This window comes from Castanea sativa, chromosome 1, assembly GCF_040712315.1.
Source record: "Castanea sativa cultivar Marrone di Chiusa Pesio chromosome 1, ASM4071231v1".
Classification (NCBI taxonomy): Eukaryota; Viridiplantae; Streptophyta; class Magnoliopsida; order Fagales; family Fagaceae; genus Castanea; species Castanea sativa.
The window spans coordinates 42,727,872-42,744,318 of NC_134013.1; the positions used below are offsets into that span (position 1 = coordinate 42,727,872).

Below are 16,447 nucleotides of genomic sequence, written 5' to 3' on the forward strand. Positions count from 1 at the left end.
TCCTTCGCCAATCACCATGGATCTCCACGGCTAATCTTGAAGGATCTTTATGTATCTTTGTTCTTAAGATTTGTTTCCAATGGATCTATAAATAAAATAAAGACGTTTAGGTATTATATTCAGATCTATTTTTCTTTGCAAAATGTTAAAGATTGTTTTTTCCCCCCGGTCCAACCAATCTTTGTGGGGATCAACGGTTGCCTTTTAACAAGAAAGATTGTGTTCATTGAATCCTTTTGTTGGGTTTCTTGCACCCAATCAATAAATATTTGTGTCCAATGAATCTTGAGAGAGAGAGAGAGAGAGAGAGAGAGAGAGAGAGAGAGTTTTATAAGACTTTGTATGGTCAAAGGTGGATCTACTTACTTTGCCAGTAGATTTGTGTTGCTTTTGATGTGATTTGGTGACTGGATTGGAGGTTTGGAAGACGGCGGAGGAGAGAAAGCGGAGGGAGGGAGGGGCTGAAGCCAATCTTCTATTTTTATTTTTTAAATATATAAATATTAATGAAAGGTTACCAAGCAAAATTAAATAGCTAACATGTCATTATATACCCATCAGTTTTTGTCATTACATCCACCTAGACAATAATCTTAACAACAAAAAGACTAATAGTCTTCATTTTTTAAACTTAAGGGACTAAACGTACTCACTTGAAACTTAAGGGACCAATTGCGCTTATATGGTAAACTTCAAGGACTAATGGTGTAGTTTTGCCAACCAAAAACAATATAAAGAGAAGTGATTACATAAATACGTATGAGAAAGAGAGAGAGAAATATGTATACCTTTTTTGGGTTTAGAGATAAGTATGTGGAATGTCATAAATAAGGAATAATAAATGAGATCCTAATCTCATTATTAATGAGTGTTTCTTTTAACTGTTGGATTTAATTAAATCTAATGGCTATAAAAAAGTGTAACTCTTATAGAGTTACACCAGGTGTAAGTTGAACTCATCTCATATATATATAATTCAACAAAATATATTCATATATGCTAGAGTCCAAAGCTTTTTGTCCAAATTGCTTAAAATTAACCACTATTATTGCTACCTATTCTAATTTGGCAAAATTGAATTGTAGACAACATGTTCATGAAGAAATTGTTTGTAAAATCCTCGACAAGATTTCTTTTTTAGTCTTTTTTTTTTTGGCTAAATGAAAACTTTCATTAATAAGAAATAAAGGATACATTTCTTAATCAAACCTCCCAAATGAAAGAGGAAGCGAGGAATTACTACAACATAAAGACAAACTATTAGTGGGTGCAAATTTTTCTGTCGTCAAAAGATCATTGGATTTAAACTTTCCTTTGTCCAATAATTGAAATTGATGATGCCAAGAAAATTAGTAGGCTGGATGCTTCGGACTTCAAAGGACCACTGGTTCTCTCTACGGCCTGGAAAAGAAAGAAAAGCGAATCAAAGGCGACCGGGGCTGCCGGCCAAAAATCCTCCGATGGCAAAGTTAGTTTTTCTCTCTATGTTATCTGAGTTCCAACTTTTTTGGAGTAGAAAATGAACATACCTTGGGTTTGTCTGAAACGGCCTTTATATAGTGTTCTCATAGGCGGTTACCAAAATTGGAACTTCTCCTGACTTCAAGGAGAGATAAAAATCGAACGTAACTTGCATAACCGCTTGGAAGTTATGTTCTTGTTTCACAACGGATACCTGGCGGTTATGCGTGGGATAAGGGATTATCACATCTTATTCGGAGATTTTCCTAAGTGTGATACCCTCGTCTTGGAGTTCCTCAGTTGGGTGTGCTTTGTTACACGCGCAGGGGCTGTTTCATCTATCGGGCAAATTCCTTCAAGACGAGGCTGTCGGCGCTCTGGACGAGCGCATCACTGGTGGTGCTTACCTCGTCCAGAGTTCTTCCTACCTGGACGAGGTAGCTGAAGGTAGGTCAAGAAGGGTGCTTACAAGTCCAAACTGGCCATGGACGACCTTTATGGACGACTTGGAGATAGGCAAAATCAGTACCCCATTAGAAATAATTATGATTTTTTTTCGACAAACAAGGGTGCCTAGACAGACCTCTTCGAATATCTGACTATTCTCTTAAGTGTATGCAGTCCCCCCATCACACTAGATTATTACAGATAAGAATGAATCCCATGGGTGCCCTAAGTTGCTGGCAAGAAATTTCAATCCCAGAATCTTATGGATATCATAAGGCATTAGGAATCACTAAGCCAACTTCTTGGGGTCAATTATGATACTTTTTGGCTTGATGAAATGGTGTAAATGTAAATTAGACCCAATTTTATACCAAATAAAAAAAAATTGTAGTAATTGATTATGTTAATTAGTAAAGTGTTTTTGTCGCCATCAAATCTCAATTACTTTAGTAAGAATATAAGTGAAAAGATACTAAAAAAATTGAATTTGAATTACTATAGAAGAGATTTAAGTGAGAGGTTAAACTCCTAAACTTGTAAAGACAAAATGGTTTTTTGTTTTTGTTTTTGAAACGACAAAATGGTTTTTCAACAATAGAAGATTACTATAGAAGATCAATTTTTTGCCCCAACAATAACAACCAGTAATAACCTCTCACTTAAAATTTGTTGTAAAAATGTTATAAAAATATTGTGAACATATCATTTCTATTCAATAAATCTCCAAAAAAATAAGAAAAGAAAATAAACTTACATTACCGGCTAAAGCCGGTGAAGGAGCCGTTAGGATTTAAAATATAAGGTATGTGTCATCTTTGACTCCAGACTTCACCCTCGGTTTCCCACCGTTCGATGCAGCGCAACTTGCTCGACATTTAACCCACATATATAAGTTCTCCTTCTTCTTCATCATCATACACTTCCATTTTTCAAATTCCTCTCGACCGTTTCTCTCTCTCTCTCTCTCTCTCTCTCTCTCACAGTGAAGAACTCGTAGTGCATTTGCAGGTCCTTCTTCACCGTTTCGTCGATAGGATCTGCAAATTGCACGCAAAGACACAATTACTCTCTGTCTCTCTGTGTATTCTGAAACACTGTTTGGTGAGTATATACCGTTACCAACTCTTTTGGGAATTTGAATTTTGGAAGTTGCATTTCATTTCCATCACTTTTTTTTTTCAAAAAAATTAAAGTGAAAATTCTTCTATTTCGTTTGTGAATTTGGATTTTCTGTTTACACTTTACTAACCAAGTCAAATTACTTAGGGTTCTTAATTTCAACAAAGAATTACTTTTGGTTGTTTCGATTAACCAAGTTAATTGCTTTTTCATTGCCCATTTCAGTCTGTGATTTGGTGACGGTGTTTGTGCAACTAGAACCTTCTAGAAAGGATTATAATGTTCTTGGGGTTTGGTTTCACTCTTTTATTGGTAAAGAACAATGTCAAGGTTTAGCACTACAAGTTGTAAGCGAGTTCGACCTCCTGTTAATACTGCCCCTCGCCGAGAAACTGATGCTTCTCAGAAAATGAGGCCTATTATCGGGTAATTCAAACTGTTCCCTAATCAATTTCGTAGTTTGTAGTTTTGTAACCCTTGTTATAGTTGTAAGTATAATGGTTAAATCATTAAATTAAATTCACTCCTTTTTATCGGCTTAAGCTTTTTCGGGTTAGTGGTAGTTTATTATGATATCAGAGTAAGTGATTTTGACTTGAGAACTTTTTAATTGGGAGTATGGACCCACATGTGAAGTTAGTGTTAGATTATGGTTTAAATGATTAAATTTACATTTTCTTATTACTTTTTAATTGGGAGGGTTTAAGTATTGAACATATACTCATCTTTCTAGTACTTGTATGTCCCTCTTTCTCTCTAGGAAATGAATTGTTTTATCATCAGTCAGATTATGCTTCATTTGTTTTAGAAATTGGTTCTTATGGAGTACTAAAAATGTCTGTATTTTAGGAGGACTAGTGGCCCCACAAGACGCTCAACAATGGGAAAATGGACTGCCGAAGAGGTACTTTTGGGATGAAAATTTTGGTTTACATGTGTCCTTTCGTTTATAAGCAATTTATCACCACGGTTTGTATCTTTATATACAGGATGAGCTATTGCGGAGGGCAGTTGAACATTATAAAGGAAAAAGTTGGAAAAGAATAGGTAATATGAAGCATGACAACATTCTTGTAAATGTTGCTTGTTCTCACTTCATCACTTTTATGCTTTCACTTCCATTAATTATCTCTCTTTTGCCACTGCTTCTGATAAATTTAAATAATCAACTTGAAGAAGCTTGAAATAAAATTCAAATATATGTTATTTTCTTTCCCTGATAAACAAAGTGGGGCTTTGTTAGCCATCGAATTTTAATGTAAAGATAGTTTCATTGCAAAGATAATTTTTTCATGCGAGATATTGTGTAATATGCAGCGGAATGTTTTAAAGATCGGACAGATGTGCAGTGCCTGCACAGGTGGCAGAAGGTCTTGAATCCTGAACTCTTCAAAGGTCCATGGTCTAAAGAGGTGAGTTGCTTCCACATTGTCAGAATGCATTACAGTTCCCCCTTCAAAGTGCTCGTTTGTAGATAGTGACACTGTATAAGTTTAACTGATGCCATATAAGTGGCTGGTTTCATTGCATCATAAACAGGAGGATGAAAAAATAATTGAGTTAGTGAATAGATATGGGTCAAAGAAGTGGTCAACCATTGCAGAAGCATTGCCTGGACGTATTGGAAAGCAGTGTCGAGAAAGGTATGATCATTAATTTGCTCATTCTCTTCAAAATCTCAAGGTAAGGACCTTCATTAGCACATTTTTATCTTCTTGTTTGCAAGATTTGAATTATACTAGGTTGCTTCTTTTTTATATGTCTTTTTCTTTACATAATCTTAATATAAGTGAACTATATATACTGGAACTCTTTCATGAAGGCTTATTTACACCCAGCTTACAGAAGCATAAAAGTCGAATACTTCAAACTAATGCATTATCATAACAGAAGAAGCTACTAGTTTAGGAGAACAACTGAAGCATAGGCCTTATCAGTGCTGCATTGTAGGTTAGTTTTATATAATCCTTTTTTTTTTTTTTTCAGGTGGCATAACCATCTTAATCCTAACATAAGCAAGGAACCGTGGACAGAGGAAGAGGAGCTGGCTCTAATTCGTGCTCATCAAATTTATGGGAACAAGTGGGCTGAGTTATCAAAATTCTTGCCTGGAAGGTAGGCATCTCATTAGATAATCTAATGCTTAATAAATTTTCATTGTATCTATGTGGAAATGTGTCACTACTTTATCACAATTGAAGGTAAATTTAGATTGCATATATACACTATGATGAATTCAGAAATATATGTTGACAAAAATGAGAATGGTTCTGAAACATCATTGTGCTTGTTTGCATCAGGACGGACAATGCAATAAAAAATCACTGGAACAGCTCTGTGAAAAAGAAATTGCAATCTTATTTGGCATCAGGATTACTTGAACAGTTTCAAGGTCTGCCTTATGTAGGAAATCCAAGTTCATCCTCTGTGGGTGTGCAGCAGTGTCAAGCAGATGTGTTTGAAGATGAAAATTCAGATTGTAGTCAAGGATCAATAGCTGTCATTTGCTCTCAATTTGATTCTGGAACAGAAAATGCAACACAGAATCTTAGGACTGAGGAAACAGGTTGTAGAAAGGGGCATAATATGGAGAAATATTCATTTCTGGAAGCTGAAACTCCTGGACATGAGGATTACCACTTTAGTTCCCATAATCTGCCCAACAGCTTTGTGGATGACTCGCAGGAATCATCAGATTTTGGAACATCTGAACATAGCAATTATGTAAATGAAAGCCGTGACAAACATTCTATTCTATCACGGAGTTCTGTGGGATTCAACACTTCTGCTACAACGGAAAACATGAACCTATTGATATCTGAGAGTGATTTTTTTGAGAATGCATTCTCAGTTACAAGAATTCCTGGATTCTTTTTTGATGGCAATGTGACAGAAAAATCAAATAATCTGGATGCAAGAAAAAATTCAGTGATTTGCCAATCTGACTCTCAGAACTCTGCAACCACCAGAATTTTTGCCATGGAGTCATGTGACCCTCTAAAGGATGTACCAGGAGAGACTTCAGAATTTGAGGCCATTACAAGTTCAAGAGATGACTTCATCTATGTTGATTCTCCTGATATTGATGTAGATGAAAAAGATGACCCTATGAAAATAGATGAGGCAAAGAATAATCCAAAACTCGTTCCTGTTGATATTTTTAGTGCAGTAGTCTCAGATTCTATGCAAAAATTTTCCTCCAATGATGAGAATGCAAAACAAATTTCAAAGTCAGATGAGGCAATGGTTACTTCTAAGCTGGCTCCTGCAGATTTGTTTGGCTCAGTGAACTCAGATTCTATGCAACTCCTTCCCTCAATGGATGAGAATGGTGCTACTGCTTATAAAGATGGAAGGGGTTCAGGATCTCTGTGTTATGAGCCTCCTTGTTTTCCAAGCTTGGATATTCCTTCTCTCAACTTTGATCCCATAGCATCTGGTGGTGATATACAGCAAGCATATAGCCCTCTTGGGATTCGTCAACTACTTATGCGTCCAATGAACTTGTCCTCACCAAGCAGCTTATGGGATTCACCAAGTTACAAAAGTACTCCAGAAGCTATATTAAAGAATGCCAGTAAGAGCTTTACATGTACGCCAACCATCATGAAAAAGAGACTGCGTGATTTTTTGTCACCAGTTGATGAAACAAAGGGAGACAAAAAACTGGGAAAGGCCACAAACATGAAGAAATTTAGCTTGGCAAGTCCTTTTTCTTCCCTGGAATCTATTTTAGATGAGAATGGGGCTTTGGCAATGTCCATATCTTCTATTGAGGAGATGCTCGATTGTGTAGTTGACCAGAAAGTGAACACTGCAGAATCAATGCATGATAAAGCTAATATGGACCATGCTTTTGAGGAGAATAAAGAGAGCATTGCAAAGGAAAGTAGAATATTAGAGAAAGATGTTGGAATCACTAATTCTCTAGAGAAGATTAAGAAGAGTACCTTGAATATTGATCCTAAGGCCAACGTAGATGCTGACACTACTTTCATAATCGTGAGTTTTTGTTTTGGATAATTTAATCATGAGTTGTTTGATCATTGTTTTTTCATTGCATTAGGGTCTTCTCTTTCTTACTACAAATTTGATTTTTAGTTAGATGCAATTCCTAGAATAGTTAAATGTTTTTGGTAGAGCTTGATCCTAGTGGTATTTATACTATTAGGTGTTTAGCCTTGAACTGTGAAACCTTTGGCGTTTGGCACAGTTTCCACTTTATCCTGTTCCTCTTGTCTTGTAATCAGCTTGATTATTTAATTTTTCTTGGCTCACGTTATGTAAGATACTAAAAAAGTTTTACAATTTTATACATTCTATTGTATAACTTAAGTGGAGAAACACTTTTGTGCATCATATGGTATTAATTATCAATTGATCCTATAACTTTTGAGTTGGAAATAAAATACCATGTAAATTAAATTTCCACTTGTATTATAGAAACATGTAGGTTTCAAATCACCAGATGGTTAGCTTCTGGTCTGCGACATCTCTTAGTTGTTGATCCATGTTTGTTTCATTTACTAACTTCCCGGTTTATATGGATCCTTTTAATGCTTCTACAGCCTACAGGACTGCTTGTTGAGCATAATTCAGATGATCAGCTGGTCTTTTCTCCGGATACAGATGAACATCAAACAACTAGAGCCTTGAGTATGGCAATTTTGAGTCCCAAAGGCCAATATGTTATAAGGTTGGACACCAAGTCATACCAGGATGACAATATAGAGTCATCCTCTCTGAAAAATGAGAAGTGTATAGTTCCAGCTACATCTTCAGAATGTGCACCATCATTAAGGCCTCTAGAAACCAGTGGAAATTATGGAAACGTTGCTGATATTCAAAGCTTTGGCATGTAAGTTACATGCTTATGGCTTTTCATAGGACCAATTTTTATATATCATTTATTCTTTGATCCATTATTAGATACAAGGCAATGATAAATTATTGTTGCAGAATTCAGAAACTTGTACTTTCTGAAATTTTCTTAATCGAGCAGAGCACATTGTTATAGTTTTTTTGGATATACGCATAAGGAGTAACATTATGCAATTCATGAGCTTCTTTTTTAGCTGTTGTAACATGCAAAGCACATTTTTTTTGATGAACCATACAAAGCACATATTAGTGAAACAGTTTTGGAGCCATTAAATTGCCGTCCACTTTCATAAGAAGAAAAGTGCTTGCACATGTATGGTCATGAAAATCTACATAAATTACATTTTCATGAACTTTGACATCAAGCATGGAGCAGGACTTGCCATCTTAACTTGTTCACATGTAGTTTATTTAATTTTGGGTATATCTTTAAGCCCATATGTATGTTTGCTTATATGTATGCATATAATTTCAATTTATTGTACCCTTTTATTTTCTATTTTTTATACTTTCATAAAATCATTGCACTAGTGTTGAACAATAGAGAACCCCTAAAACATTCTGTGACTATGGATTTTTCAGTCTCATTGGTTGAAAGTCTTGAAATTAGTCAATGTGCTTTATTATCTCTTTTTGAGTAAACCTGTAGTTCTGTCAGCACAAATTTCTCCTTTGTTACATTCTGAGATCCTGATTAGATTTCTTTGTTCTTTGCTATTTTCTATTCCTCAATTTTTAGATTTGACGAGACTCCAGATAGAAAAAGAGGAATTGAATCTCCATCAGCATGGAAGTCTCCTTGGTTTTTAGGTACTTTTCTCCCACCAAGAGTTGATGCAGACATGACACTTGAGGTAATTTAAAACCCAATAGTTGCTCATATACCCCCCTCCCCTCCCTCATTTCCTTTATGTTTTCTGAATTTTGGTAACATGTTAAAATAACTTTTTTTTTATTATGAGAAGATGTTAAATAACTTCTGAGAACCTATAATGCACAATTGTTTTAAGCCCTGTGGAATCATCAAGCTGTACACTGAGAACTAAGCAAACTAGTAGCCATAAATCCTAGCTTCTCATAAAATTTGGAGCACAACATATATGGCCAAAATCTTGAAATTGGCATCCTTGCAACTAAAGCCAAAAAATCAGAGAATGAAATCTTGAAAAAAATTAATGTAGATTTATATGATTGAGCCAGGGGCGGAGGCATGTATAAGGGTGGGGGGGCCAATTTTAAAATTTTTAAAAATATATATACAATTTTTTTTAAGTGCAAGCCCAATTTAGTCTACAAAAATCAGAGTTGGTACCCCCAAATTTTTGAATTAGTCTAATAATGCTCTTAAACAAAATAATGGGTTAAAGTTTAGTTGTTTGATAAATATGTTTAGAGACTATCTTATTCCTCCAAGTTTTGGATCATTCATGTTTTTGAAAATTTCATTAGTTCAATTGAAATATTTTTGCTTACGTTAGCATAAAATTTGGTAATTTGTATTTAAAATGAAACTTTTTAAGAATTTTTGACTACGAAAATGGAAAAAATGAATTTTATTTTATGAAAGATCGCCGTCAAAACTCTTTTTTTTTTTTTTAGGTGTGTGTATATATATAACTTATCAAATAAAAAAGTGTGTGTATATATATGTCAGTGTGTGTGGAAGTTGTATTGATAAATATATTAGCGTCCCAATTTGGCCCCCCCAAACAAAAATTTCTAGCTCCGCCCCTAGATTGAGCACCTCTAATGCAAAGTAGATTGTTGTCATTTGGACTAAAACTTGACTAGGATGGGAACGCTTTTGTAAATTTTATTGGGAAAAAAGTTCAAAAATCGCTCAAATCATTGAATCTACGGGTCTAATTTCTTGGTTTTGGAACAGCTTACTTCAGGCCAAGAAACAATTTTTTTAAAAAAAAATCTGTTTTACTCATGAATCTCTTGCTCATGCAGTTTGATGAGTATATTCTTAGCATGACACATGATCTGAATATCACATGGCATATGCATATTCTATATGAGTTGTGAATAGCATACTTTATCAAAAGAGGAAAAAAAAAAAAAAGGGAAAGAAATATTAAAGTGGTCGGAACTATGGATCTCATTGTTGAGAATTCTGACCACCTGCTTAAAGAAAATGTAACATATTATAATTGACCAGACAGCAAAATGTAAATTTATGGGTTTTTTTTTTTTTTTTTTTGTCATGCTTGTTTTTGTTGTATTTTCTATGACTGTAAACTGTATGGCATATTAAAATACCTCAGCAGGATTTGGGATACTTCTTGAGCCCTGGGATGAGGTGCTATGATGCCATTGGGTTGATGAGACACCTAAGTGAGGATACTACAGCTACATATGCCAATGCCTTGGATGTTTTGACAAATGATGATCCTGAAATGCCCTCAAAGACATTTTGCTCCAGCGACAAGAATTTATCTGACCCAGACAATTGTTTTCTTCATAACAACCAGGAGAATATGCCTCCTGGTTTCTTGGTAAGGAACATTTCTAAGGAATGCAGTGTGGGTGTGTGGGCTCCTTTATTTCCATCAGCACTTCTTTTGTAGCTTTAGACCTTGTTGTGTACTAGTCTTTCCATTGGCATTTCTACTAATGTGTGCTGGACTAATTCTGGTCAAAATAAAATGGACATTCCTCACAATTATTACAGGATGTTATTTGAACTATATTTGCAGACACCCCCTTCTAAATTGAGTGCCTTGGATCAGTTAGTAGAGCAGGTTTTAGTATAAAGTATTGTATAAACTGCCGTGCCTGCCCTTCTTTTCATGTTGTTTCTTAATGAATCTACTATTTCCAATTCCTTACATTTATTATATATATATATATATATTTGTTTTGTAAACACACAGACGGAGCAACGCGTTCTTGATTTTAGTGGATGTGGGACGCCTGGGAAGGGTACAGACAACAAGAAATTTCCTGAGACAAGTGCCAAAAGCTTTTCAAGCCCCAAATCCCATCTGATGAGGAATTGCAGATAGTGTGTTTTAGTACTACTGTGAGTATGATATATATTATATACATGTGTGCATTTTTTATGTATTTTCATCGGAAGTGGCAACGCTTTATGAAGAGTGATTGTATAGTTTGTTCAATACATTTTAGAGTTGTGCTTGATCCCATTGTTCTTGTTTGAACTTGGGGGGTGACAAGTATATGTCCAATTCATCTGTAGACATTTCTCTTTGCTTTATAATAATTCTGATATATTGGACAAAATTATGCTCTGTAATCTTGGATCGTAAATTAGAGGACAACCTTTTTTAAAAATACTTTTTTTAAGATGGATCTTCCTCATGTCCTCTTCTCCTTGTAATAAATCATTTTGCCAAAAATACAAAAAAGGTGTTAAGCTCTCTCTCTCATATTGGTGCTTTAAGTTGTAACTTAAACGTTATCAATTGTAAACTTTTCTCTCCTTGGCTCTCTGTAGTCTTGGAAAGTAAAAGGAACAAACTTGCGTTCCCTAATGCAAGATCTAAACCCCTCCGGTCTGCATTGCCGAGTAGGGGATTCTCTTCTCTTACTTTCTTCTCTTCTTATCTTTTCTGGTCTTGCAATTCCTTTCTATCTGAAGAGGAAAAAGGTGTTTTGGCCATGAGCTCCCAGGATGTATCAAACTCTAAACATCAAGCAAAATTCAGTATCTTATTCAAGTTACAAATCAACAAGGAGTTTAACAAGGAGGTGTTTAAATCTACTATCCAGAAACTTTGGCAGGGGTCACATGGTGTTACCATTAAAGAGGTTGGCAATAACCTCTTTTTGGCTATTTTTACGAGTGAAGAAGACATGATGGAGGTCTTAGATAGAAGTCCTTGGTCCTTTGACAAGAGATTGATTTTAATGAAGCAAGTCAATGGTGATCTCAGTCCAGGTAATGTTTCCTTCCAATACTCCCCTTTTTGGATTCGGGTTTTCAATATCCCCATTAAAAAGTATGACTCCGTCATTGGTACTAGGATTGCCAATGAGATTGGTGTGCCAATTTTGATTGATGCTCAGAAAAGTGGTTTAGCTTGGGATCCTTTCCTTAGGATTCAGGTGGATATTGATGTCACCAAACCTCTTATGAGAGGAAAAATGATTCATGTTGAAGGAGCGGAAGAATGTTGGTTTTTTTTTTTTTTTTTTTTTTTTTTAAGTATGAAAGGCTTCCCACTTTCTTTATAGATGTGGTATACTTGATCATCAAAATCGGAAGTGTCAAAAGGCTGTCTTTCAACGGACGAGGGTGAACTTCAATTCAGTCCTTGGATGCGTGCAGTTGCTCCAAAAACTGCACAAAGAAAAGGAAGCCTTGGCCAGTCCAAACTTAGTGAGGATGATGAGGAGGATGCTCAAGGGTCTAATGAAGACAACAAGGTTGCTCGACAACCTATCATTCACCATCAACCTCCAACTGTTTTGATGACCGCTAGAGCTAACATGGAAACTGTTCAAGAACAACTAGAAAACCCAAAACAATTGACAGGGCAGAATTTTTTGAACTTTCTGAGTTCTATTCAAAATTCAAATTTGGAGCAGGATATTGTTGCATCTAAAACCACCCTTGTCAAAGTTCCAGATTCTTTTTTATTTTCAAAATCAAATCCACCCAACAATCCATAGATAAGTGATTTGGAAATCGCGAATTCTTTAAAATAAGTTTCCTCGGTTAAATAGGATCATGCTTGTGGGGTTTGTATTCTAACTAGGACTCGTTTAATTACTGAGAATCCTTCTTTGGGTCCAACTCTACTCATAGGCAACAATTGGCATCTGATAAGGAAACTGGTGGGCTTTTCATGATTGAGGGGAATATCTTGGCAGTTACGGATAGCAAAATTTCAAAGGAAGAGAATTTGATTTCTGATATGGAGGTGGAGATTAGTTCTAATATCCCTGAGAATTTATTGGGACAAAAAGAACCAACCCTGATATGGAGGTGGAGATTATTTCCAATAACCTTGAGAATTTATTGGGACAAAAAGAACAAACCCTGAGATTTGGAAACGTATGTTACGGAGGTCTAATATTCAAACATCTCATGAGAATTTGCCAAAGTCTCAACTCTCTGGAAAACGTTCTTCTTCAGCTTCATCAACTTTGGACCCTTCACTTCATAAAAAATAGGCTCTCTGCTTGGACAACTTGAGTGCTTCTCAAAAACCTTAATTGCCAAGGGTTTAGGATCCCAGAGGCAGTTGAAGAACTCCACTGTTTGGTGAGAGAAAAAGTTCCCAAAATCCTTTTCCTGTCTAAAACTTGCCTAGACACGGATGGTTTTCGTAGGTGGTAGAGGAAATTGGATTTTTCAGCTAGTTTTGCAATTCCCATAATTGGTTTGGGTGGTGGTTTGGCTCTTCTTTGGGTAGATAATGTGGATTTGAACATCAAAACATCTTCCCCACATCACATTGATGCTCTAATTAATCAAGATGGTGTTGTTTGGTGCTTTACGGGTTTTTATGGACATTCTGAAACTTCAAGAAGAGAAGAATTGTGGGACTTGATGCGTCACCTCCATGCATCATGATTTTAATGAAATTTTGGCTTTGGAAGAGTATTGGGGCAGTGGATCTCGCCCTTTCAATTAGATTGCTAAGTTTAATAGGGCCATGGCTTTTTTTCCCCACTCTAAACTGTCATGCATTCCGTTTGGATTCTTTAATCACATGGCACTATTGGTAAAGGTCCAAGCTACCTCTAAAGTTAACCCTATGAAGAAACATAGATTTTTTTTTTCTTTGGAGCTTTTTGGATGCGTGATCCAAATTGTAAAGATATAATTAGGTCTAGCTAAAATTCTTATTGGGGCACTCCTATGTTTAGACTCATGTAAAAAATCAAGGCGAAACTACACTATTTGTCCCTGAAGTTTACCTTGTGAGCGCATTTGGTCCCTCAAGTTTCAAGTGAGCAGTATTGGTCCCTAAAGTTTAAAAAATAAGTGATACTAGTCCTTTGACTAACTTCTGTTAAAAATATTCCTTATGTGGCTAACGAAAAAGTGACGTGGCATTTATAATTTTACTGCAGACACTTATAAACTGATGTGGCAACTTAAGTGTCCTATACCATATCAGCTATTTAATTATAAAGTTGTCATATAATCTTTAATTGGATTTTATTTATTCTTACGCCAAAAAAAAAAAAAAAAAAAAAAAGAAGGATAGGATTGGCTTCAGCCCCTCACTCTCTCCTCCCCTATTTTCCCTTTCTTCGCTTCACCGTTTTCCAGTTTTCTAATCAAGTGGCCAACCACCTCAAAGCCAACAATAATTTACTAGAAACTCTCTTAACAAAAATCCAAATCTGAGTTGAAGAGAACCGCCTTTGAGGATACAAAGTCTTTTATGTAACTCTCTTTCTAATCTAGATTGATTGGCCACAAATCCTCCCTTGTTAATGAGAGTAGTCTAGTGTCAGGAGCAAGAAACCAACAAATATTTTGAGAGCAACAAAAGTGATAGGCAACAAAGATTCCCACAGTGACTACCATTGGTTCATGGCAGAGAAAGAAAAAGGACCAATTTTTTTAAGGAAAATAAAACTTGAATATAATACTTCAAACATTTGAAGATTTATAATGAAACAAATTTAAACATTTTTTCATGCTATTTATGGATCCTTTGGAAACAAATCTGAACAAAGAAACATAAAGATCTTTAGGAGATAAGCAGTCGATGGACATTCATGGAGAATGGCGAAGGACAGAGCTTGTGTTGGCTGCTGCGGTGACAATGAAGGCCATTTGGAGAAGTCGCTACAGCAGAGGAAGAGCGGCAGCTGCAGCCACAATGGTTGGGAGAATGGTAGGAAAGGAAGATGAAGTGCTTGGGTCACAGGAAGATATTGGAGAGTCTAAGATTTTTTTAGCAAAATAAAAAAAGATAATGACTCATATGCTACTCATCGGTTTGTAAAAACACTTGTAATAAACTATAAAAGATGTACCAGTTGTAAATAATTTTGTAATTTACTATTAAAAATGTCACATCATTAAAAAATAATGATAACTCAGTATTCCATTAACCATGTAAGCAATACTTTTAACTAAAGTTAACCAAAAGACTAGTACCACTCATTTTTAAAATTTGAGGGACTAATAGCGCTCGCTTGAAACTTGAGGGACTAATTGCGCTCACATAGTAAACTTTAGGGACCAATAGTATAGTTTCGCCAAAAATCAAAGCAGTACATGTGGCTCTTCTTCAGTGGGGTGGTGGTAATGCAAGAGGACTTGTCAAGTCCATTGAAGCAAAAAGAATTTTACTTACCAAACTTGAACTGGATTGTCAAGCAAATCCTAGAAATCAGCAACTCTCCCATTGTCAAAATAGCATTTGAGCAGAGTTTAATGAATTAATAGCTCAGGAGAATTCTTATTGGCACCAACACGAAGAATTTCTTGGCTCAAGGATTGGGATTGAAACTCTAAATATTTCCATGTAGTGGATTCTTAGAGGAAACGAAGCAATGAGATTACAAAGCTATGAGACTCAACTGGTACAAGGTTTTCTAAACAAGCTGAACTAGAAAGGGTGGCAACTCACTATTTACAAGGAATTTTTACAAGCATTTCCATCAACTCAGTCCATTGGGTTACCAACCCTATACGAGGGTTGGTCACTCCAGAGATGAATGAAATGCTTCTAGGAACTATCACACAAGAGGAGGTTAAGCAGGTCCTTTATTTTTTTAGAAATATTGGTATATTGTGGGTTTTGATGTCTTTAATGCTGTTTTTGATTGTATAAATTCTAGAAAATTTTTACAAAGCATCAATTTCGCCCATATTACTCTTATCCCAAAAAGAAAGAATCCAAAGCTCATGTCCCACTTTCGACTTATCAACCTATGTAATGTCATTTTCAAGCTGATCTTAAAGGTCCTAGCTAATAGGCTCGAAAGAATCCTGGGAAGAATTATATCTGATTGTCAAAGCGCGTTTGTGGCTAAGAGAGTGATCACTAATAACATCCTTATTTCTTTTGACACTTTACATTACATGAAGTCAAAGCGCTAGGGCAACACAACACATATGGCTTTGAATGGACATGAGCAAAGCTTATGACAAGGTGGAATAGAACAATTTGAAAGCTCTCAAGTTGAAGATGGGGTTTCACCACCGTTCGGTCGATCTTATTATGGCTAGGATTTCATCGGTGTCCTATTCAGTCTTGGTTAACAAAGTATCATCGGGCTATATAAAACCTTCCAGAGGCATTAAACAGGGGGATCCTATTTCACCACATCTATTTTTATTATGCTCTGAAGGTTTCTTTGCTCTCTTAAGACATGTAGCACAAAAAAGACAATTACGTGGAGTCAGCATCTCTCGAACTGGTCCTTAGCTCACCCATTTATTATTTGTAGACAACAATTTTCTCTTCTGTCAAACCTCACTATCTGAATGCAGCATTATTAAAGAGATTCTTTAGACTTATGAATCTGCCTCAGGCCAGAAAATTAATTGTGACAAAAACTGAGGTTTTGTAGAACCGCTTGAGAAATACCTTGGGCT

General features: G+C 35.7%; 1 protein-coding gene across 2 annotated transcripts; it reads left to right on the top strand.

The window, feature by feature from the left end:
• Nucleotides 1-2,869: 2,869 nt before the first annotated feature.
• Nucleotides 2,870-11,157, top strand: LOC142640184 (transcription factor MYB3R-1-like). 2 transcript variants are annotated; one of them, XM_075814273.1, is made up of 12 exons: nucleotides 2,870-3,009; nucleotides 3,253-3,453; nucleotides 3,877-3,931; nucleotides 4,017-4,074; nucleotides 4,345-4,439; nucleotides 4,567-4,670; nucleotides 5,014-5,142; nucleotides 5,328-7,029; nucleotides 7,596-7,885; nucleotides 8,648-8,762; nucleotides 10,179-10,409; nucleotides 10,788-11,157. In XM_075814273.1, exons 2-12 carry the CDS (start codon nucleotides 3,350-3,352, stop codon nucleotides 10,917-10,919), a joined length of 3,015 nt encoding a protein of 1,004 aa, XP_075670388.1. In that variant the 5' UTR covers nucleotides 2,870-3,009; nucleotides 3,253-3,349; the 3' UTR covers nucleotides 10,920-11,157. The 2 variants fall into 2 exon arrangements, with proteins under 2 accessions (XP_075670388.1, XP_075670392.1); XM_075814277.1 differs by having other exon boundaries at nucleotides 10,182-10,409.
• The last annotated feature ends 5,290 nt before the right edge of the window (nucleotides 11,158-16,447 follow it).